This window comes from Perca fluviatilis, chromosome 24 (genome assembly GCF_010015445.1).
Source record: "Perca fluviatilis chromosome 24, GENO_Pfluv_1.0, whole genome shotgun sequence".
In the NCBI taxonomy this organism is placed as follows: Eukaryota; Metazoa; Chordata; class Actinopteri; order Perciformes; family Percidae; genus Perca; species Perca fluviatilis.
In genome coordinates, this window is record NC_053135.1 from 12,025,121 (window position 1) to 12,049,236 (window position 24,116).

General features: G+C 42.5%; 1 protein-coding gene across 10 annotated transcripts in view; it reads left to right on the forward strand.

Moving 5' to 3' along the window:
- LOC120554149 (receptor tyrosine-protein kinase erbB-4-like) overlaps positions 1 to 24,116 on the forward strand; it is a 300,052-nt gene that overhangs the window by 172,732 nt on the left and 103,204 nt on the right. For all 10 annotated transcript variants that reach the window (XR_005638323.1, XR_005638324.1, XM_039792826.1 and 7 more), the window contains exon 3: positions 1,547 to 1,733. Coding sequence is in view for 8 of the 10 variants with exons in the window: in XM_039792826.1 (XP_039648760.1) it covers positions 1,547 to 1,733 (187 nt within the window). In the remaining 2 variants the exon portion in view is untranslated. The remainder of the gene's footprint in view (positions 1 to 1,546; positions 1,734 to 24,116) is intronic.

Below are 24,116 nucleotides of genomic sequence, written 5' to 3' on the forward strand. Positions count from 1 at the left end.
GATGTGATAAAACGGTGTTGAGTATCGTTAACCTTTAACCCTCAAGTTTAGTTCTTACATTTCTTTAGAGATGACCCCAGGATAAGGAGGAACACTTTTCTGGAGAATTCTAATAAAAACACTCAACATTTTAAAGTGTCTGCCATGGCCACATCCTTCAGCCTGATTTTGAATTAATTTGCCTCATCAGTTGCATAACACCGAGGTAATCAGCATGATTTTTTTTTTGTGTGTGTGCCTTTGAGAAGGTCAATTGATGCGCAATGAGGCAGATAGTTGAGGTCTGCCATGTTCTTCAGCAAGGCACTCGGCAAACTGGAGCTCTCTTATTACCACATATTATGTGTGCCTGACACAGGCATTCGTCCAAGACATTTCAGCTTGAACCCACGCCAAATTATTTTTATTATTTTAGTTTAAAGGTCTCTGAGGAATCCAGTCACACCTGACTAAGAGTTCCCATATGACATATTTCACCTACAGGATATATAATATCAAATACAACTACAAATGCAAATGCACTTTATTTAGATTTGAAAATATTTCCTTTCAAGGTATGATTGGCTTCACAAAGGTCATATGTGCTAGTAGCATGGCCTCTTAAGCCTCTAAGAACAGCTGAGAGACTGTCATTAGAGGAGACGTGTAATCAGTCTTCAATTGAGCTGACATTTCAATCACTTTGGACTTTATATCCAAAAATTTCATGAGCTTGACATTTCAAAATGCAAATAACATGCTCCTTGCACAGAAAATGAGAGGGAACGTGTCACCGCCTTTAGTGAATTCGCAGACAAAAAAAAAAAAGGTTTGGCATTGAAAATGAAGAGTTGGGGGAGGTGGTGGATAGTGTATTCCCTTGAGTTGATTCCCAACAACGGTTTAGAACCCTGACATAAGAGATTTGGTAATAATTTTCTATTAAGAGTTTGAAGTTTTTGTTTCAGTTTCTTTTTCCTAACCGTATCACCAGACAAGAACGTTCATATCGGACGATTCTGCAAAACCCCGAATTATGTTCGGATTACTCCAATATTTGCACTTGACAACTACAGTACAGTGGGTAAAGTTAGGGAAAGATTGTGGCTATCGCACGTACAATCTGGTTAGGGTTAAGCACCTAAAACAATTGGTCATGGTTAGGAAAAGATTGTGGTTATACTTTTTGGGCTTTTCCACCTTTTAATGGACAGGACAGGTGAGAAAGGAGAGAGAGGGGGGGGAAGACATGCAGGAAATCGTCACAGGTCGGAGTCGAACCCTGGACCTCTGCGTCGAGGCATAAACCTCTAAATATATGTGCGTCTGCTCTACCCACTGAACCAACCCGGCCACGATTGTGGTTGTAGTTAATAAAAAGACTGGGCTGCTTTTTCCTTTGTTGTGTCACTTTTGTGTTTGACATCATTTTTGTGTTCAGGGGGGAATTGTGTGGAAAGTAATATGCATTTCAGAACAATCAGGAAAGCATTTCCTTGAAACCTGTAGCCATGGAATCTGAGCCTTAGACTACATATTGAATATACTGTGTTTTTTTTTCATGCAGTCAATCAGAGAAGTGACCGGCTACGTGTTGGTGGCCCTAAATCAGTTCGACTACCTGCCACTGGAGAACCTGCGGATCGTCCGTGGCACCAAGCTGTACGAGGGACGCTACTCTCTGGCCATCTTCCTCAACTACAGGCGGGACGGGTACTACGGCCTGAGGCAACTGGGCCTGCGCAACCTCACAGGTCAGAATGATTGCACGAGAGTCTAAATATTTAATGGCATGCTCCATAACCAATACACCGGTGTAGAACTTGCACTTTGGTCGCTTGTTTCACTGCCACTCTTATCAGGTAAATTAAGCAGAAAAACAGTCATCAAAACACCACCAAATTATGTATATTTTAAAGTTATTTTCATAAATAATTGGACAGTCCCCCAACACCACCCCCCCCCCAATATTAACTCCCTCAGTAGATGAATTATGGCATTTTTCTTTGTAAATTAGGGATGTATTTTATTAGCACGCTGCAAAAAAACATTGCCATTTCCTGCCCTAAAAATGCTTGTGTTTTGACTTGTTTGTACACCCACAGATTTAATAGGGCCTTTCAATTAAGTCACAAAATTGGAACTCAACTTTTGAAGCTTCCATGGCAAATTAATCTCCTGCGTTGCTATAATAGAGGGATCAAATATCTGTGAAAAGTCCTGTTTACCCATTAATTACATTTTTGCTCACACACTGAAAAGATACGTTTTTGGTAGTGGTTGTGTTATGTTTTATGTAACAGCTGTACTTTTGTTGTTGTTGTTGTCATGTGAGAGGGCATAAGCTAAAGTGGATTGCATTTGTAAAGGGTAGCTTTTGCCTGCGTTATTTTTCTCTTGGTGTCAGACCTTTGGGTCATGAACTCGGCATCAGTTAATCTTTGCCGTTTTGGCGTTACCCAGTGGGGGCGGGGGACCTTCCAACTCCAGTCAGAATAATAGCAGAGAACCCTTTCCTTTGTTACAGGTTTTTAACATCATGTTCTAAAGTGCCCATATTATGAAAAAATCTATTTTTCTGGGATTTGGGGTGTTATTTTGTGTCTCTGGTGCTTCCACACGCATACAAACTTTGAAAAAAATCCATCCATGCTGTTTTGAGTGAGATACGATTTTTGAATGTATCCTGCCTTCAGTCTCCGGGTGAGCTGTTCAAAATCTGCAGGGCTTTCTAGGTCACAAGCCGAAACAAGCTGGCTAACCGCAACCGTTAACATGCTAACGCTAGCATGCTACCTCATTCTCAATAGCAAAGCACTGCTACAACACACACAAGTTCACCATAATCTACAAAAGAACTACTTACATGTGCGCCCTCGTTTAGAAGAAGTCTCCCAGCTAATCCTGCCTTATAGCTGACCGAAGTTGGAGAAACAACTTTTCTTTTACTGTCTATGGAGCTAGCTAGCTGACATGATCTACATCTGAGCTACTGCGCATGTGCGAGTGCAATCAAAGATAGTACAGAAGAAGAAGATGAAGAAGAAGAAGAAGAAGAAAAGAGGTCTCACTCTGTAGCTAAAACAGAGACCAGGTGAAAAGAGGATCTGCAGCAGTGAGAGAGAGCTGTTCAGTACAACAAAAATATGGTGTTTTTTGAAAATTAAACCATGTAAACAATTATGAACCTGACAGGGCTCCAGACTAACTTTTTGCCTTGGTCGCACTGGTGCGCCTAACTTTTTTTATTTAGGTGCACCAGCACAAAATTTAGGTGCACCCAAATTTTTCCTAGCGTCGCCATTAAGGCCAAAATTTCAAGGTCACCTTTTTATCACACTCCATATACATTCATATATATATATTATGTCAATTATTTTAAACAAGAATAAGGAGTTGGTACATTTTTTAATTTCTTTTATTTGAAGCACATTATACTGTACTCAAAGTCTTATAGCGGGTCCCCCCTTGCTGTCAAATGCCCCTCAGATGGCCAACACCTGTAATTTGGACTTCTTCCCCTTTGGCCTTGGCTAAACCATCTTGCCACACTCCCTAGCATCAAATTTCTGCAAGCTGGGCCCCTCACTAATTCTTCTCAGATCTTCCACTAGTCCAGGACTAAAAATCATATCTCTGTATTTTTCGGCTGAATGGCAATACACAATATATATCTCTCTATCTCTAATTTATATTTTTTACAAAGTAGGCTAAATGTTCAGTTTTAAGTCAAAGCCACTTTTCACAAGCTCTTTTATCAAAACAGATGTGATTGAAATAAAATGCAAAGACAGGGTTTCCTTCCCAATTTGAAAATATACAGCTGCAACACATTATAAATAGCCTGGGATATATTTAAAAAATATATATCGCTGAGAAAGCTCCTTCACTTGTTTTCAATAACACCAGATAGCCCAGTAGCTCATATAGGGAGAGAGGGGGAGTACGATGGACTGAAGCTACTCACAGAGTGGCGGCTGAGTCATTATGAACGGGTCCTGCACGGGTCGAATGCGGGTCAGCGGCGTTACACACGTCTTGTGTAGGCTATGAAATGTCTGTATCGTCACTGCGCTGCATTTTTATGAACTATGATAATGTGGCCATTGGTCAGATTTCTCGCCCAGGTCCAGCAGGCTCCATCTCACACACTATTATTCAACGAACTGAACTTACCGTAGTTCCATTCAATAACTTCTGTGTTTTTCGCCGTGGCGACCGCAAAAACAGAGAGTTAGGCTACCAGCGGAAACACTGGTAGAATAAAAATAGTACATATTATAGACCTTGATCTGTCATCACTGACATGACAGGCATGGAGAAAAGGTGTATGGCTATAAAAAAATATGAGGTTTTCCCTCTCATACTTAACCATATACAGCTGTGTTAATAACAATTAAAACTGTAGACAAATGTCAGCATGTGGACCGGTGGAGCCTTGTCTCTCCATGAGCCGCTTTCCGATGTTGCAGGTGAGCCGGCCGGTGTGTGAGTGAATGGGGGCGGGGCTGTGTGGAGGAGAGATCCTAACACAGGCACGGCTTTACAGAAGGAACGAGTCATGTAACGCAACATATAAACGACATCGCTTCGTTCGTGGAGAGGCAGCGGATGCGAGGGCGTTAGGTGCACTGGTGCGACCTAGGAAAAATCTTAGTCGCACCCTTACAAATTTTGGGCGCATTTGCGACCAAATTGGTCGCACTCTCGAAGCCCTGCCTGAAAATGAGCATAATATGGGCGCTTTAAAGTACCAGCTTCACTGTCTTCCTGCTGAATCGCATCGCCTCTCCCTGCTTTCCCCAAATAGCCGTCCTCATTAGCTGTATAAATCATACATGCAATTCTAACAGACTGAGCTGCTAAAAGATTCACTTGTTCCTGCACGTCAGGAGTCAGGTGTTGCCTTTTTGTCCCTGTCTTGGCGGCCGCATTACCATCGCCCTGGGAGAGGGACTCAAGCCGCGGTAGGAGAAGCACTGGCTGAGGGACAACTGTCACATACAATCTTGAGGAGAAGTGGTGGAGATCCGTCAGGGTCACTCTTTTTCTTTTACAACAATTTTTTGTTGCACTATTTGATGCCCTACTGTCTATAGCAGGGTCTTAAATTTGCTGAAGTATGGTCTTCTAGGTCTTAAATCATTTTAAACAGTTCTTAATTTCCCATCCTCTAATGCTCATTGAAATGTTCCCGGAGCGCTTCACAATGTTCTTTTTTTTTTAGTTCTGTGGTGTTGTAGTTCTTTCTGTCGCTAGTCCAATTATAATTTGCTGTATTACGACTACAAATGACACCAACTAGGGCTGTCCCAAACGATTATTTTTTAAACGATTATTTTTTAAACGATTATTTTTTAAACGATTATTTTTTAAACGATTAATCTAGCGATTATTTTTTCGATTAGTCGACTAATCTAACGATTAATTTTTCGATTAATCTAAAGATACGTTTTTCAATTAGCAATTATTTTCCCGTTGCTCAATTATGAACAATTTACACAAAACAAATTTCAATAAGAAGTTTTATTTATTTTATTTTATTTAGTGCCGCGTCGACGCAAATTAATTGTGTCGACGCATTTACGTAATCGATGACGTCGACTACGTCGGCGAATCGTCCCAGCCCTAACACCAATATGCAAGTTATATTGCAGCCATTCTAGACACCAGTCCTGTAATGCCAATGAGAAAATCTGGCCGTTGTTTCAGACATTGTTACCGCATTCTGACATCGGACCTCGTCTTAAAAACGCCAGGTCTTAAAAAGTCTTTAATTTGACTTGGTGAAACCTGTAGAAACCCTGTAGAGTTACAGGGAAGATGGTAATCAGAGAGAAGCTCTCATTAGGGATGGAGGTCAGGAATGAAATCCAAGTGTTCCAAGAAACGAAATAGGCTGAATGAGATGGTGACAGCACTTTGGCGGATGTACTGAATGTTTAAATATTGCCGAGCGAGTAAAGGAAAAGGTATTGTACTTGCAGAAAAAAGCTGTTGTCTCAATCTTCCTTACTTAGTTTCATGTCGTATCCCTCCACTTCTCTTATTTAGAAACTGACCACGTAGGACATGTTTGTTGTAGACGAGACCGTGAAGCCGAGAGCGGGACGCCTTTTCGAGTCTCTACACAGCATTTTCTTCTGTCAGATTTTGGAGGAAATTTGCCGGATTTAGTATTTATGGCAGGAAAACCAGGAAAAGAGCACTGTTCTTCCAGCACGAATGGAGCTAAATCTTTTTAGAGCATCTCCCAATGGCCAGTGGAAGAAGAAAATCCTGTCCAACACGTATGTCCTCTCAATAACAGCCAAAGAACAAAGACGAACGCTCGAGAAGCTGCCAATCCTCCGCACAATTTGTTCATACTGAGGTGTCGGAAGTCATTTGGTAGCCTATGATTATTTCAAATTGTCTAAACTGCCACATGTAGCACCTTTTTATAATTAGTTGTGATTTTGCAGAGGAGAGAGAGATCTTATGAACTTCAGTTTAGGTAACTATGTTTTGTCTTTGTCTTTGTTATTGTGTTTTACATATTTTTATACTGATATGGACCTGTGTGTCTGTGTGCCAGAGGATGAAACAAGGAAAAGGGTGCAAACTGGGCTCAATCCCACCATGGACTGACCACGTGGGATGTGCCCTATACTGCCAAGCCACCGGGATGCCTCTGCTGCATCCCCCCCCCTTTGTTGTATTTTGCCTGGGGCTTCTTCTCTGGCATCGATCTGCCCGCTTTACACTGCTCTCCTGTGGGCATTGCAATTTATCCTACATCCATCCTGTGTTTCTCCTGCAGGCAATTCTGTGTCAGACGTTTCAAAGAGGAACCAAATTAACTTGAGTGTAAAACAAAAGCCCTGTGTCTTGCAGTCCTTGACCACCGTTTGCAACTTTTTGGGGGATGGAAAGCTGCACACACCGATGAGTTAAAACCACAATCAGTTGTTGAGAACGTTGGACAGCAGAGATTCATCCTGGGCTCTTGTGCCATTGACTTTGCCGTGGTGTTTTTTTTTGTGATTGATGGTGGAGGATCAAACTGTGAGCCATATTAAAGCACATGACAGGTTTAGTGCAATAAGCAGCATTTTATAGAGTCTGAACACGGTGATAAAGGACTCCTGAGAGTTGTAAGGGCATGCTGACACCCTAAGCTGGTAAAGCAGGAGGGCGCTTTCCATTTTGACCACCCCTACGAAGAAAGAGAGGCCTAAATGGACCTTTATCCTTGTCCCTTTATCCTTCTGCGCGTTCTTTCTTTTTTTCCCTTCTACCATGGACGTCTCATGACATTCTCTGTCATTCCTCAAACCGCACTAACGAATGCCTTTTTTTTTCTCCTGCAAACCCCAGACTGCAACTAGACTACAAATAACTTGGACCGACAGGATCGTAAAGAAAATATGTGCAGACCTGTATTTTCTCTTGTTATAGTTCTTTCTTTCCTTTTATTTCATGAGAAACTGCTTTAGTGTGCTCACCTGTTCTCCAATGTTTGTTTGTTTCCCGTGAGGTGAAGATTTGACATGATCAGTGTCCTTTATAATCTTGCACGAATGAGGCATTGATGGAGTTGGTGCATAAATCTGTGCCTCTATAAGGATGTTTTTCTTTATCTAACTGGAAATGCTGGGTGGGAAATATAATCCATCGTATCTCCAAACAATCCTTTCTGGGTGCAGAAAGGTGTTCCTTGCATAATTTATGTACGGGACGCATTATCTACATCTCAGAATTTCGCTTATTTTCCTGAAACTTAAGGAGACTGTGTTGATTCTCAGAGGCTGAATTTACTTCTGCTTCACAGCTGTCACTCTCCACCCCCTGCCCCCACCCCGCCCGCCTGGCCACACATCTCCTGTTTCAGCACATCCTCAGGATGGGTTCCTCACGTCGCTCGCCTTCCATCTGATCCCTATGCACCCTGACGTTGCTATTAAGCCAGATCCAACCATGCATATGGATCAGTGCTGTTCCTCTTAATTCCCTCCACTCCTCTGCCTGGTACCCAAAAAAAAAAAAGGTCACAAATAGACTGGCAGATTCTTCTCCCTTCCCAGTGAAGATAATGAAGCACATTTGCTTAGAGTCATTGTATGATGAAATGTACTTATTTATAATTAATTTTGCAGCCACTTTCCACCATATCTAGAGGGGATGTACTGTACGTGCCCGGGTGAGAATATATTTCTCACTGTGCACAATACATTAAACAACAGCTTCACTGTTGCTTTATCCCTCAGTGGATTCGCTACCCAGTGGGAGTCCACAGAAAGCATGGAATTCAATTTGGCTGTGGAGTCAGTGTGAATACAGCTGTGCAGTGTAGTATAGTAGCAGGTATATGAAGTAATCTGTGTTAAAGAAACTCCCCTGAGATCGACTTGCTCGGCCTCCCTCCCCATGATGCTCCTGCAGCTTCTCATAAGCCTTTATAACCTGTAACCGACATGCACAACACATGGACTGTGTGCATTCATATAACATGGCTCGCTAGAAACCGCAGTGCTAATTACCCCATACTGCGCAGCAGTGGTGATAATACCCACCATAAGACTCTTAAGAGCTGATGAGGTGGCGTGTATGAGATGGTTTTCACATCTAGTTTCCCCCTCTTTCTTTGCTTAACTTTTGCTTTGTTTGTGAGCATTTTTGTTTTTTTACTTTTATTTTCTACCCTGTGAAATTGCCCATTTGGATGGGGGCCAAATGGCACAGCGTGCCCCAAAGAGAGCTCTGACTCCAACTTCCCATCTGCCAGCAATGCCGCCCCCCCTCGTGCTCGTGTGCAGAAAGCAAAGCACCAGCTCTGCCATCCCCCCTTTTTTCTCCTATAACCCCTCTGCCTTTCTCACCTGCTTTGCTAGTTTGCTTTCCTTGATGCTCACTGGGACTGTAGACGCTGCCATGGTTTCACAACCCCGGCAACCCAATAATTGCAGCATGTTTGTATTTTGAATGCATTTAGGCCAAATTAGCAACAGCAGTTGCTGCTGAGATGAATTGATTAATAGACTTTATTATAATTAACCCCATGTGCATCTTCATTTTTAAAGCATGACTATTGATTACCGGCTCACACTGTTCAGCTATATCAGCAAAAGGAATGGAGATTTTTTTTTTCTTCGTGTTTAAGGAGATTTGCAAAGTGATGATGGGAGGGAATCCAAGGCTACGTTTAGACGGAAACGATCTGAAGAGGAAACGCAAAAGTGGCGTTGCGTTATCACTTTTTATGCGCGTTTAGACGAGCGTTTTGGTTTTGTCTGGACAGACGAGGAGGTAATTGGAGTTATAGCTCCAAACAAGCTTAGATTACAAAGCCACAAAGGCACAACTGGGCTTGGACTGGGAGTCCTGCCAGTCAAAATACATAGACGTATGGACCGAATTTCTTCAGCAGTATCCTGTACCTGGAGGGACGTCCTATCCACACGAGAAAGACGCCATCTGTAAAAGTCAGATATCATTAAAGCTGAAAGCCATCCGGACCAAGTATAGGCACGCTGTGGATACCCAACGGCGGAGTGGCCATGGGCGAGTAATCACTCTATATTTTGATTTATGTAACAAAATAAGGGGTGAGTCGCCAGCCACCACAACAATATAGGCTGGTGTTGAAACATCAGAAGTGAACGCAGACTTTTGCGTTTTCACCCTTTTAGACGTGAACGTCTAAACGTGGAGCGGATTTAAGATTTCCACTCTGGAGGGTGGTTTCAACTTTTTAGCGTTTTAAGCCCCAAAAACGCCGTCACCATCTAAATGAAAGGCACATCTGATCAAATATTTTGTCGTTTTCACCAGCGAGCGTTGTCGTGTAAACGGGGCACAAATAGCTCTGACATCTACTACAGTGTCAAGGCATACAGTTATCTAGATAAACGTAGATACAATATGGTTTTATTTAACAGCACCAACCGTCTCAAGTAAATATAACATTTCTAAATGTAAAAAGTCTGCAAGATTGAGTTACTTTTAGAGTTATTTTTTAAATTTCAGTGTGGATTTGATCTGTACAGCAAATCCCCTCAGTGGAGAGAATAAAGATCCAGCACATCAAAGATATTATACCCTTTGCTTATTTGAAAAAAAATAAAGGCACACACCTTAAAGGAGAATCCATACAGCACTGCAGCTCACATGAAGACAGCTGACTGATGTCGCCTTTTTATGCACCCATGTTCGCCTCCATTTTCAACCTTTTTCCACCTCACATTCAACTCAAATCGGCACTTTAGAGGGAACTTTATATATATTTCGCTGTCAGGTTTGAAATAACTCTCATTCCCTCCTTGTAAAAAAAAAGAAAAGATACGGGTGGAAAAAGGAACAATGGTAATTGTGTGTGGAATTTGTACAGAAAAAAAAAAAAAAAAACTGCTTCCAAGGCCTCTTTATTTAACATAAAGCTTGTGGTGTGATCTCCAAAAAGGGGTGTAATTACAGAAAGATCAAATAGCGCAAAAGCGACTAATGCTAATACCCACTCTCACTCCGGACTGTTATGAGGAAGAGGGAGAGTAGAGGGATAGGGCCCATTAATAATGAATTCAGTGTCATCATTAAGGCGCCAAATGATTAAAACATATCTCCCGGCTTCAAACGCTGCTTTTCTATCCCAGAAAATGCTGCAGTTGTGGATGTGCGAAGCAAGCGAGCCCTTCAGTCTGCTTGTGAATTAAAGTTTAGCTTTTTTTTTTTTTTCTTTCATCTTTACCCCACCCTCCCACCCCTCCCTGTTTTGGAGTGTTGAAACACCAAAGCACCAGCATCCCTCTGTGAACACAAAAAAACCCACAGTGTTACATAATGTAATGCAACCCATAGATCTGCACAGACCTTTCATAGATATGAACTTCTATGCTAAGCTACGTCGGAAATCATCCTTGTTGCACATTTCTGAGTGCTCCCAGTTGTGTGCCCAGGCAAATGAACCACAGTGGCATGCAGCCTGTTGTTGCTCAGTGTCTCCATTGAAGAAACCGACAAGATAACACAGAAAGGCGCGTCTTGTTAAAAAAAAAAGTAAAAAAGGTGACATTCATTGAGATGCAGATGCACGTTGGGATGCCATGTCTGACTCCACAGTTTATTTTCTCATCTCTTTATTTTCAATTTCCCTTTTTTTTTCCTCCCTCACTCTTGCACCCAGAAGTCATTGTAATGCCATGTCCGTGCTCACTTACATCAGTGATGTGCTGTCGGCACTGTGCTGCCGTTGGTGCTTTTTTGTTTAAATCCTTTGACGTGTAGACCCAGGGGGCTTCGGGTTTGTCTCAATTAGTGGCTGTGGCATGTCTGGAAGGAGTGCAAAATGATCTCTAATGCAATGGTAATAGTCCCCCAGGGCAGTGTGTCTGCTGCCCTGTGCACCGTTCTTTGATGCTAGGGTTCACTTTGACTAGCTGACACAAGCAGACCCCTGGCCATCTGAGCTACCCACACACCTGGCGGAACCCCCGGTGCACAATAATGGCCCTTATTCCATAATACTCAGTATTATAGCAGATGAAAAGGCTCCTCCTGAAACTCCCCAGTCGCCCAACTTCTCGGCCCTGTTAAATGTCCAGTCATGTCTTGAGGGAGTTAGCATGGGCTAGCTAGGAAGGACAGTCCTAATAATGTCAACAACTTACAATGATGTGCCGAGATAAGTTCAGTCAGCTGACACAGAGTGAGTCAGTCACTCCCCAGCAAGCATACACCAAGCTCAGCAGCAGAGACTGGGGAGTGAAGCATGAGCATGGATATCTGTTGCAACAAAGTGGGGGGCAGCACATTCAAACGGTTTCCCGTGAATTATCTCAAAACCTATGATCATCATCATGTCATGCTCCAAACCAATTAATAAGGTTCATGATGAGGGCCAGAAGGTCAGGATGTGGACGTTATAGCAAAGGGAGTAGTTCTGCCTGAAAAACTTATTTCAAGACAAAGAGCCAGAAGTAAAAAGCAAAAAGTAGTTGCAGGAGTCTAGTTTTCTCTAGTTTTCTCTCCGACCACTTAAGTTACAGTATGCTGAAAGATTATTATGATTTTTTTTTTTTGCACAATGACATCAAAAATAAACCGCCTACCCCAGCTTTAAGTTGCCACTAAGTATTTTATTTGCACTATTTTGAAACAGGCTGCTCAGATATTAGGCAAATAAAGTGATTCATGAATATATCCTAAATGTGGGTATAGAGAAAGTGACAAGAAAATGCAAGAATGCCAAGAAATAAGTCCCAAAAAAAGATATCAAATATACTGACTGAATGTTATAATAATTGCACTGTGAATAGTTGAAGTCAGACACCTTTAAAAATTGTACCCAACGTTGTCTATTTTAGAAACAACCAGCGTAATCTCAAACTATGCCATTTCTGTTCAGAGTAAAAGTGGTGGGTGGTGAGGCTGAATGAGTCAGCATTTCCAACATGTAAGTGCCATTTTGGTGTTAAAGAGAGCAAAACCTCAATTTGTGTAATTCAGGACAACACCCAGCCAGCCTCTGATAACAGGACATCACTCTCTTCTTGATTGGAGGATGATACGTTTCTCTACAGATTGGGGTCACAGGGGGTTATTAAACCCTTCTTTAAAAACCTGTAAAAAACACATTTGATAACCCCAAAACTGCACTGTCATCAAGCTAAAAGACAAGCCTGAGGTTTTCATTTGACGGTAATTATATTCAAAGAGTCTGCTTGTTTGTCTCGCCACGAGGCACATGCTACCTTCCTGGCATTGCACATTGTGTGTGTTTGTGCAATTTTTGTCCGCAATCTCTCCCAGGCGTCTCCGAGCTGCTTGACTTTGGCGTGTTTTAATGACATCTCTATGGTCCATTATTTTTTTTTAAGTGCCCCGCCTCAGTCCGAGCCGTTCCTGAGATCCGCTGTGTAACATCCTCTTCAAGACGCGGATCCATTAGAGTGTCGATCGTGGATTTGTGTGTCTGTCCGCTGCGTCTGTGGAAGAAGTCACGTAAGCTAAAGGTAGAGTCTGGGAAAAGGGAGGAGTGGAGCTGGACTGGCTCACAAAACCTCACACTACATATACTGTAGAACCAGATGGAGGCAATTTTCTGGTCATGGTTGATTTGCTGGTGTGCGTCTGTGTGTTGTCTGTGTGTGTGTGTGTGTGTGTGTGTGCGCGTGTGTGCGTGTGTGCGTGTGCGTGCGCGCGCGCGTCGGTGTGTCCCAAATTACCCAAGTGGAGGGATGAGTGCTGCAGCTCTGTGCCAGAAAATGACAAATTGCCCATTTAGCCCATTGTAGGTGTCACTTTTAATGTAGAGGGTTAGCTCTTTTTTCAACACTTCTTAAGCATTTTGCTCCATGAAAATATGTAATGAGTGTGATTTGAATTACAAAATGCATGCAATACACGCAGTGTTTGTGTGTATATTCTTGTGCACTGCAGGTTTTCGAGCACACACATTAAAAGGAACCTTTTATTTATTTTAAATTTTTTGGGGGTTTTCCTGGCTCAAGAGTGGACATTTAATAATAGCCCACATTTCAAGTTATGTGCTTCCTCAACAGTTTTATTGTCTTGATGGCTCCCCTATGATTCAGTCATAGTGCCCTCTAAATTTTATTTGGATGACAATTGTACCAAAGCACTATATCCAGCCCAATAACACAGCATACCGTCGAGGTAACTCCACTGTAAAACAACCTATCCCTTCCTGTCTAGAAAAAAAACAACCTGGGGCAGCAATTCTGGAGTTGTTTGTACTTTTGAGACTGTACCTGGCAATTTATTTGATGACTGAGTTGCTTGACCTCTGGGTCACTGAGACCTGTCGAAAGCCCAGTATGAAACTTCAACAACGCCAGATTGGGAAAAGTGGCGTTTTTGAGCTAGCGATTTTATTTGGCAAAACGTAGAAATGTAACTGCCTGGAAACTAAATTTTGATGTTACTTTTTTAACAAATAATGATAATAGTTTCTCCACCAATTCCTAACCACCAACACACACACACACACACACGCACGCACACACACACACGCACCAGTGTTGGTCATTGAGGACCACTACCATTCGTTATCATGATTAGTATTCAGCGGCGCTCTCATCTCTTTGGCTGGCTCTTTTGTTTGCCTGCGCTGATTGGAGGGGCTCTGGTTAATTTAGATGCAGGGAAGCGGTGACAGAAGAGGGCTTATTAGGGCTGTGAGCCCATCCCGCCTTAAGTGCAGAGTCTCCAGTTCCATTTTCATTTGCCTCCATTATTGAATTTGCTGGCTTCTCATTCGCCCTAAATGCATTTTGTGTCACCTCTAAAAAAATATATATATAAAAAAAACACTCGGATGTGAGACTTAGATTATGATAGTAAAGAATAAGACAGGCAAAAGTTTAGTTTGAAGCCTTTTTTTTTTATTAGATCTGAGCCAAATGTCTATGAAAGTTCTCCTAATCATGATTGCTGTGTAACCCGTGGGTGTATTTTGGTAAGAGAAGGAAAGGGAGAGAGGGAGTGAGTGTGTGTGTGTGTGTGTGTGTGTGTGTGTGTGTGTGTGTGTGTGTGTGTGTGTGTGTGTGTGTGTGTGTGTGTTTATAAGACAGAGAGGGAGCGCGACAGACGGGTGGAGGAAAAGAAGAAGAGTGATGGCAGGGATTCATTTAGCATCAATTGAAGCTTCAGAGGCAAAAAGAAGGGAAAAAAAAAAAATAGAAAAGAAAATGAATGTCATCCCAGCCTCCACCTTTTTAGCTGCCTTCTTCAGCACCTACACAGCTTCCATAATCACCTAATGTGAAGCATTTTTCATAAGGATTCATCGCAAAACAATATCATTCGAGACTGTGAAATTTAATCAGGGGCTTTAAAACACAATTACGGTTATCGGGGAGGACACGGCGGCAGCGCTTTTGGATCGTGGGAGGGGGGGGGAGGAGCAGCGGTGAAGATGGAGGGGACCTCCCCCGCACTGTCTGCGCCCTAGCGCTCCTCTCCCATTTGTCACCGAGCACAATATCTCTTTGGCTGGCAGTGCTAATAATGGAGAATTGGGGAAACGGGACTCTGGAGACCCACCTCCGCTTTGCCGTGAAGATCAGATAAGTTCTCCTCAAGTCAGAGGCTCCCCGGCTTCCCCCCCCCCCGGAGCCACTGCGGATTTTGCTTGTAAGGATTGTATCATTTATAAAACACAGCACACCAATTTGACAGCTTTTTAGGTGTGTGAATAATGCAGCTCTTTATAAGATGTGCAACCGCGGGAGCAAGATGTTCCCCCTGCTGGAAAGAAACGCCACGCTACCCACTTTGCACTCTGAAAAGTTCATTTCATTTTGGTCACTCGTACCACTGAACCCCGTTTGCTGATGCTTTGTGTGTGTGTGTGTGTGTGAGTGCGTGTGTGTGCGTGTGTGTGCGTGCACGCCTCGAGGCAAACTAGTCGCTGTTTTCTGTCTCTATTATCTTGGTGATCTGCAGCCATTTATCTACCAGCGGCTTGTTTGCAGGCTGGAGACTAAACATTTATTCATGGAATTTAACAAGTCGATTTCACTTAAGCAGCTACTTTCTCAACAGACTCTTTTTTTTTTTTTTCTTCTTCTTCTTCTTATTCTTCTTTTTTTTTCCTTTTAGAGTAAACATGCTTGGAGGCGCTGTACAGTGGAGTGCTTCACATTTACACACAGAGGGTTTCCTACGGGACCGAGTGCTTGTTTTTCCAGTCTAGTCATTTTGTTTACCTTAAATCGTGCGTTTTCTCAGTCTTAACGGTTAAATTGGCTGGGGGGAAAAAATCCACAACTTTGTTGTAATTACGGACCCTGACGCAACCATAGCTCCAATGAAGCATCTCATTCGTGCAAACGCAAACTTCCTCTCTTTATTCAGAATTCCCAGAAATGGGAATGCATGTCTATTTATTCACGACATCTCTTTGTCATTCAAGAGACTATACTGTGGCCATTCCAGCCCTAAGATGAAAGAGACTTTAACATGAGTATAGGGAACTGAATGCTTTATTGTTCCCCCAGTTCGACTGTTCCAGTTGCCTTGTGTGTGTGTGTGTGTGCGTGCGTGCGTGCGAAGTTCAAAGTGAAAACCTGGACTGTTATTTTTTTTCAGCCCGTTTTTGTTTATGTCCACCAATTTTTTTTGTGCTCACTCCGTCTCATTCTGTCTCTAAGAACAGTCATTTCTGTAGATGGCTACCCGAAAAAACATCAGTATCTGGGGGAAATTGAAAATGTTGCTCAGGACAGCAGAAAGCACTTGAACGCTATCTCTCTGTCTCTCCACCTTCACTCCATTGGCCCTCATGCGAGTCATTATTTTTCAGTTGTGTAATGTTCATCGGTGTTCCCTGAAGAGGTCGCTCTCCAAGAAAATGAAGGCAATTTGTTTTATTCCCCAGTTCGGCACCTTCTGTCATGCCAGCTGTCTGCACTGTGTCACAGGCTACACAGAGCACCAGGAACTGATGCATGTAAATGACTGCAAAGAGCTTATACACGTCCTGTAAATTCTCAAATAAGAGCTCTTCAAATAATACCTTAGCCTACTGGCTTACCAATAAAGGCCACATAAAAAAAAAAAAAAAAACATTTGTGGGGGGTGAAATGACTTGCTTGGTATGGTAAATTCACTTCAAGTATAAGAGCATGTGAAGAGCATACAAAGATGTTTTACACTGTCGCTAATTACTGCTCGGCCTGTGTATGAACGGAGTACATAAATTGTAGTGTGTCGAAGCTCTTTTATGTATTTACATTAAAAAAGACTACCAGGAAAGGAAAGGTTTATGCTCTTTGAGCCAATAAAAGGCTTATAATTTGAAACATGAGCAGGAGGTTATGCAATTTATTGAGAGCAGCTTAACACCGACAGAAACCATGCAGAGTAGAAATTATTATTATTTTTTTTTTAAATACATGTACATTATCGTAAATGTATCCATAACAGCTTAACACAGAGGAAGTGTTGAGTTTGTATTAAGAGTGGCAGTAGCAAATTACAATGGAAGCAGATCAAAAAACTGTGAATGTGATAGAATATACTTAAAATTAGATGTAAAGGCCAGTCTCTAGTACTAGCTTGGCTTAAGTAAAGCCAAAATCTCTCTGCATTTGAGGTGAATAATAAGATAAAAAGTTGAGTTGAAGAATTTATTACGCATGTGTATTAGGCCTGGCAAACTCAATTCCTTTTAAGGATTTGCGTTATTCTGAGTCACTCGCTAAACTGATCGGGGTTGTGCGAGTCACTTGAGTCAGTATTGCTAAATCGCCAAGGAAACTCAGTCCTACTGCGAGCTTGCAATGTTTCAGACTCACTGCTCGACCTAATTGCTTTTTTTTTTTTTTTTTTTTTATATATTTTATTTTAACTTTTTTAAACTTTTACAAAAAAATAGAAAAAAACCTACATACAAGATGGGTATACAGCATCTGTCATTGTTACATGAATTAAAGAAAGAGGCTATATGAGAATACACACAATAACCAGTGGTAGCCCGGTGCTTCCTGTCTCATGATACCGTCATGTATGTATAAATAGAAAATAAAACAAAAAGAACACACACACACAAAAAAAAAAAAAATAAAAAAAAAAGCCCAGAGAGGAGAATCAAACCCTTAGTCAGTACCGGACCTAATTGCTTTTTAACATACTGCATTTACACACCAAACCTACACTAGGCCTAGCTATGTTATTTCAGAGGTGAAAGAATGGCTTTTGTTGTGGATTTGCTTCACCCTGAGCTCGAGGAGAGACTTCACTCGCTCGTCTGCTACAGATCCACTCAAGAGCACTCATGAGTCATCGACAACTCCTGAGTCAACTCTGAGTCTGCGGGTCGGGAAGTTCCTATAACCTGTTCCCCCTGGACTGTCTCTTGAGTTGACTTGTGGAGTTGTGGTTGCTTACGAAATTGTAAGTCATAAAGCTTTTGGCAGCTAAGATGGCTAGGACTAGTAGTAGCTAATGTTGCAAGAGGCGTGTGTGTGTGTGTGTGTGTGTGTGTGTGTGTGTGTGTGTGTGTGTGTGTGTGTGTGTGTGTGTGTGTGTGTGTGTGTGTGTGTGTGTGTGTGTGTGTGTGTGTGTGTGTGTGTGTGTCGCTGTTATCATGAGTCGGGTGAAAGATCCGAGTGAATCACGACTCAAACGGGTTTAATGTGTATGTATAAAGAAGAACACAACCTCATTTGATCTGCCTGGAAAGCTATGACGACCACGGTGCATCAACTTCCTTTTTAGTTTTTTGGAAACAATAAATTGGTCAAAAAAATGCCAAGAAAATGTGCTTCCATTGGGGCTCTCTGCATTTCTCTCCCAAGCTCTGAGTGATTAATTGGCATTTAAGAGGTAAAGCCTCAGCTTAGCTCTCAAGCTCTGCCTACAAATGTGAGGCTTTTTTCGATCTGATACAGCAGAGCTCCAAGATGCTTTTTGCTGTTGGACAGGAGTTGTTTATCACAGGGATTTTGTATGTCTGTGCGCTGCATTTTACATGTTCACCTATAAGAGTTTTAGCTGACTAAATGTGCAATTTGTCTGCTGGCTTTTTGCATGGGCATCTAAGGGCTTTCATGTGCTTGTACTGTATGTGTGTGTGTGTGTGTGTGTGTGTGTGTGTGTGTGTGTGGGGCAAAAAAAAAAAAAAGAAAGAGGGATCATCTCGATTTCTCTGTTCCCCGTGCTCAGCAAGTCGGCCCATCACCGGAGTGAGAAAGTACATTTGGTGCGGGAGGGGATGGGTGGGTCTGAGGGGTGGATGCGGGGTGGAGAGGACGACAAGGATGGAGAGATGATCCTAATAAAAAAAAAAGAGCGGAGTGGATGGCCCGAATGCACTCTGCCTGAGTTGTGTGATTCGTTACACACCCGCCCCCGAGACGAGGCGATAACGGCAAACTCATGGACTCATCAGTCGAGGACGGATCACTATTACGGCCTTATTCATCAGCATAATTAGGAAGAGAAAGAGATGTGGGACAAGTGGCTAGCAGCACTGATGAAAGCTCATCAGCAGGCTCCCTATAGAGCTATGGCCACTGATTGGTGCTGGGGCCATCATTGCCTAGAAACTACTTCAAACTAGGGGGCTCTTTGCTCTACTGAATGACAGCAAAAATGAACTTAATTGGCTTGCAAAGGCAACTTGGCACAGGGATCATTTTTACTTCTTTAACAATCTGTACACTGATTGGTCTGATCTCTATTTTGAGTGTGTGCGATGCACAATACATACAATAAATGTTCCCAGGAAATCTTACACCACATTGCTTCTCCAAACCTTGAGCTCTTAAAAGCCACTCCTGCCGAAATCAGTGGCTTTTATTTCTTTTTATAGCTCTGCATAATCATTCAAGGGTCACAGGATTAATGTCAGGGCACTCTGACTCGCTCTGTCTCTCTCTTCGCCCTTTTCAGTATTTGGTGCTTCTTATCCCAACGATGTAGAAATTAAAGCCTGTGTTTGCCCTTCTGTTTGTTCTGTGGATGAAAGTAGCAGCCACGTGCAAAATGTGAAATATATATGCACACATAGGGTGTAAAAAGGTTACTTCCTTATCCCGTTCCCTGTCGTTATCAGGTTTCCTCAAGTCTTCAGACGTTCATTTCAGACCAGTGTTTTCCCCTTTAAATAGTTAATGTATCAACTTCAGTGGCAGCATACAAGACTGTTTCAGTTGTGTCAGTGTGCTGTTGTGTTAATTTATTTGTATACTACAAACCAATCATCAGAATGAATGGGGATAGATAATTATTTGACAATGATAAAGATACAATGTTGCAATCACCCAAAAATCACAGGATGCCTTGTTACATTATTCAACATCCCTTTCGAAGTTGTACAGTGTCAAATAACTTGCACCACCCTTTATATGGCATGTTGGTCAAAATTTGGGCGTTAACAGGACTGGATGATGTTGACAAAATACAAATATACAATATAATATATATATATATATATAAAGTCATTAATTGATTTATTTAAATGTATATGATAAACAACTCCCAATCATCTCCTCCTCTGGTGATCACCTCATATCCTACTACACCGTTTCACATCAAATCTAATCTCCGATTCAACATGGCACTTCAGCTTTCACTTGGTGAGATTTTGTTTTCAATTTTTGTCACTGCCAAGAGTGATGTAGTAAAAAACGCTCCACCAGAAACATTCTTGAACCAAACGTGACCTGAGCAAAGCACCTGGCAAAACGGACTATCAAAAGGCAAGACGGGTGGCCAGGTTGGCTCAGCGGGTAGAGCAGGTGCACATGTACTGAGAGGTTTATGCCTTGACGCAGAGGTCCAGGATTCCAATCCGACCTGTGACGATTTCCTGCACGTCTTCCCCTTCTCTCTCCCCTTTCACACCTAGCTGTCCTATCAAATTAAAGGCGGAAAAGCCCCAAAAAATAAAAAAGGCAAGACGGGAGCTTTCTTTTGGTGTGATACCAGTCCTTTTTAAAAGGTTACAACATATTTCCATCTATCGTGCAGTAATGGAAATAACCAGTGAGGAGCAAGGCACTGTGATGAGATCACTGGTAACTTAACAGGTTTGATCTTCTGCAACTCTTCTTCTCTTTGGTTAACGGGGACTAAATTAACACCAAGAACTGCTACAGCAAAGCTCCTCGTGGCAATGCCGAACTACTCCAAGCACACATATTATCTTTGTCATTATCATATAAAATCTGCCTCATGTGCCACCAACGAGCAACCTTTCAGAACCACAAATAAATCAGATTCTCACATTATACTGCAAAAGTTAAACAGAAGTACCTCCTATATCTAATGTTCCATCTGCCGCCATTGTTCGTCTCTTCAGTGGAGCGAAATGTTTATGGATGTACATATTTTATGTACGGCATGATTTATGGGTTAGGGTCTGTCTCCGTTGCACGTTGTAGCATTTATTTTGTATTAATAACTTTGTCAACTAAAGACTTTGTAGCGATATTTTAACTTTTTTTCATTTCAGGCATTTCCACTTAGGTATTTTTTGTTTTATGTGCATATTTAAAAGGTGTGTGAAAACAGGTAAATGAAAAGCACTTAGTAACTAGTGAGAAAACAAGCTTATATTGCATTGGACTATTGAAATAACACTCAAAGACTAGAACATGAATTCATCTTGCCCAAAACTTGCCCATCTTGCCCCTTCTATTCTCCTCAATAGCTACAGACACAGAAATGGCACATACTAAGAACAGCTCATTGCGGGACTGGCTCTAGTGGCTGTAATTCTAAGGCTGAATTTCAGGAAAGAGACTTCAGATACAGTATTAGGGGACCACTAAGGTCTATATAAAAGAGACTTCAGATACAGTATTAGGGGACCACTAAGGTCTATATAAAAGAGACTTCAGATACAGTATTAGGGGACCACTAAGGTCTATATAAAAGCATCCAAAAAGCAGCATGTCATGGGACCTTTACATTTTACATCTGTTACACATGTCTCCCTAGTCTTGCAAAGTTTACACTCGGAGCAGACTTTCTTGAAGTCCACATGAAACCTGAGCTGCTTCTCATGTCGCTTAAATTGCCTCCTCGACTCCTCCACTTGCTTCCCTTCCTCGCGTCTTGGTCCCTCCCACCGAGGAGGCAGGGGAGGGAGTGTGTTGTAGAGGGACGATACGTCCTTTCCTCTGAAGCGTCACGTTAATTCGTCAGCTGTGTGGGCGGATTTAGCAACTCCTTCAGCTGCACGGCATCCGTGAAGGCTGCTCTCGTGCATCCTCGCCTATAGCTCCTCGATGATCCCTCCTCGATGCTCGCTCCTCTGGGAGTTATCAAATAAGGGCCATGAGATGCAGCCCTGCACACGGGCCCTTCTAAACTTGAGCACTCTAAAGTTCCCTCGTGGCACCCCGTTAACGTCTACGCTCTTGCGAGGCATTAGTCTCGACCAATCATAAACAACAAATACAGTGAATACACCGCTTCTTGTAAAGCAAAGGAAAGATGATCAGAAGCCTTGTTCTTAGAGCTGCATCTCAAAGAGCTTTTTGGAGCAAATCCCTAGGACATCGCCCCCGCATTCAGTACCTGAAAAAGTTGATTTGTATGAAAGAAAATGGTTACTTTGAATACATGTTTTGAATCATAATTCATTGTGTTAGCCTTTGCAATAACCTATGTTCCTCTCCTCTCATGTTCTTCCCATATCTCCCTCTCCTACTGCCCTCTCTTATGTTTCACCCCTCCACCCCCTCCTCCCTTTGCTCTGATGCAGGACAATAGCTTTTATGACTACCTCGTAATTCACAGCCGTGAGGATGGTGTGGGGGATAGGGCGGAGGGAGGGTTGTGGTGGCAGACGGTCGGCTGTAGCTCTCCCGACCTGATGGAAAGATCGAAGCGTGGAGGTGGGGGTACTCGAGAGGAGCGGAAAGGAAGGGTGGGTGGTGGCGCAGGACTGTCGCACGTTAATGAATGACCACGCCATGCAGGCTTGTCATCCCACTGGGAAGAGTTAGTGCCCTTGCCTGGATGGACAGCAGAGGTGGCAATTTGTCTCTCAGCGAGCAGACAGGATCTGGACACAAGCACTTAAAAGAGCATTTGGGACAGTGCTAGGCGGGTGGAACAGAGTGACGGCTCCCCCATAACACAGCCAAATGGATTGCTATCTGTCATACCTTCAAATGTAGAAATTATGACCTCAAAGTTATGAAAAATGTTTGCTGTCTTATTTTGTCATACTTATACTGTACGTTTCAAATTCTAGAAAGCTAAATGTGAATGGACTGTATTTACATAGCTTCTTTCTGGTCTTAAAGACAACTCAAAGCGCTTTTACTTAGTACAGGAACCATTCACCATTCACGCACATTCATACACTGGTGGCCGAGGCTGCCGTACAAGGTGCCACCTGCTCATCAGATAAACATTCACACTCAATTACACACCCATGGCGCAGCATTGGGAGAAATTTGGGGTTCACTGTCTTGCCCAAGGACATTTCGACATGGTACTGCAGGGCCAGGGATCGAACCACTTCCGATTGGTAGGCGACCGCCCTTACCACCTGAGCCACAGCCGCCCCTAACCCCCTAAAGCTCAGGGCCCTATCTAGCACCCGGCGCAGCTCAAAGCCCGATGCAAGTGTCTTTGCTAGTTTAAAGGTCCCATGACATGGTGCTCTTTGGATGCTTTGCATTTCATTGTTATTTTAACAGCATTAGTAAAATGCGCCTAGGCTTATGCACAGCGTGCGCACACTATGCTTGTTACACCCCACATACACAGGGACGCGCAGCAGCACACAAACGTGCACAAGATTACGCGATAGCCACTGCTAATGCTTGCTCTTGATGGAATTACTGTAATTGTTGGGGTTTTGGAAATTACAGAGTGTGGTCTAGACCTACTCTATCTGTAAAGTGTCTCGAGATAACTTTTGTTATGATTTGATACTATAAATAAAATTGAATTGAATTGAAGATTACAAATAAAAATATTACGGTGCAAATCCGCCATCATACAGTGGGAATAGAAAAGAATCAGCCCCATTTCAAATAATCACATTTTGTTGCTTTGCAGCCTGAAATGAAAACGGACACAAACTATTTTTGTTTTATTCAGCTGTATTTACAACTTATAACATCCAAGTGAAAGATATAATACCAACTTGTCAGAAAAAAAAAAATTACAAATCACCCAAAAAAGAATCACCCCCCTCCTAAAAATGACTTGTAAACCCAACGAGGTGCAGTTAATCATCTTCTCAATAGCACACAAAGCCAATTGACGTTCAACTGTGATCAGCTGTGGTCATTTTGATTAGATCAGCATGAAACAAGCTTTTCCTGAAGCATTTCAGTCCTTGGTAGTGCAGCTGAAGAAAACAATCAACTATGGGTGGCAAGGCATTGTCAAAAGATCTCCGGGATAAAGTTGTGGACAGGCACAAGTCAGGAGATGGATACCAAAAGAGTTCAAAGGCTTTATCAGTGCCTAGAAGCACAGTGAAGTCTATTATTAAGAAGTGGAAGGTATTTGGTACAACACAGACCCTCCCTGGGTCAGGACGTCGCTCCAAACTGGATGAAAGAGCCAGGAGGAAACTGGTCAGAGAAGCTACCAAGAGGCCTACAGCAACTGTGAAGCAGTTGCAGGAATTCATGACAAAGAGTGGTCATTGTGTGCATGTG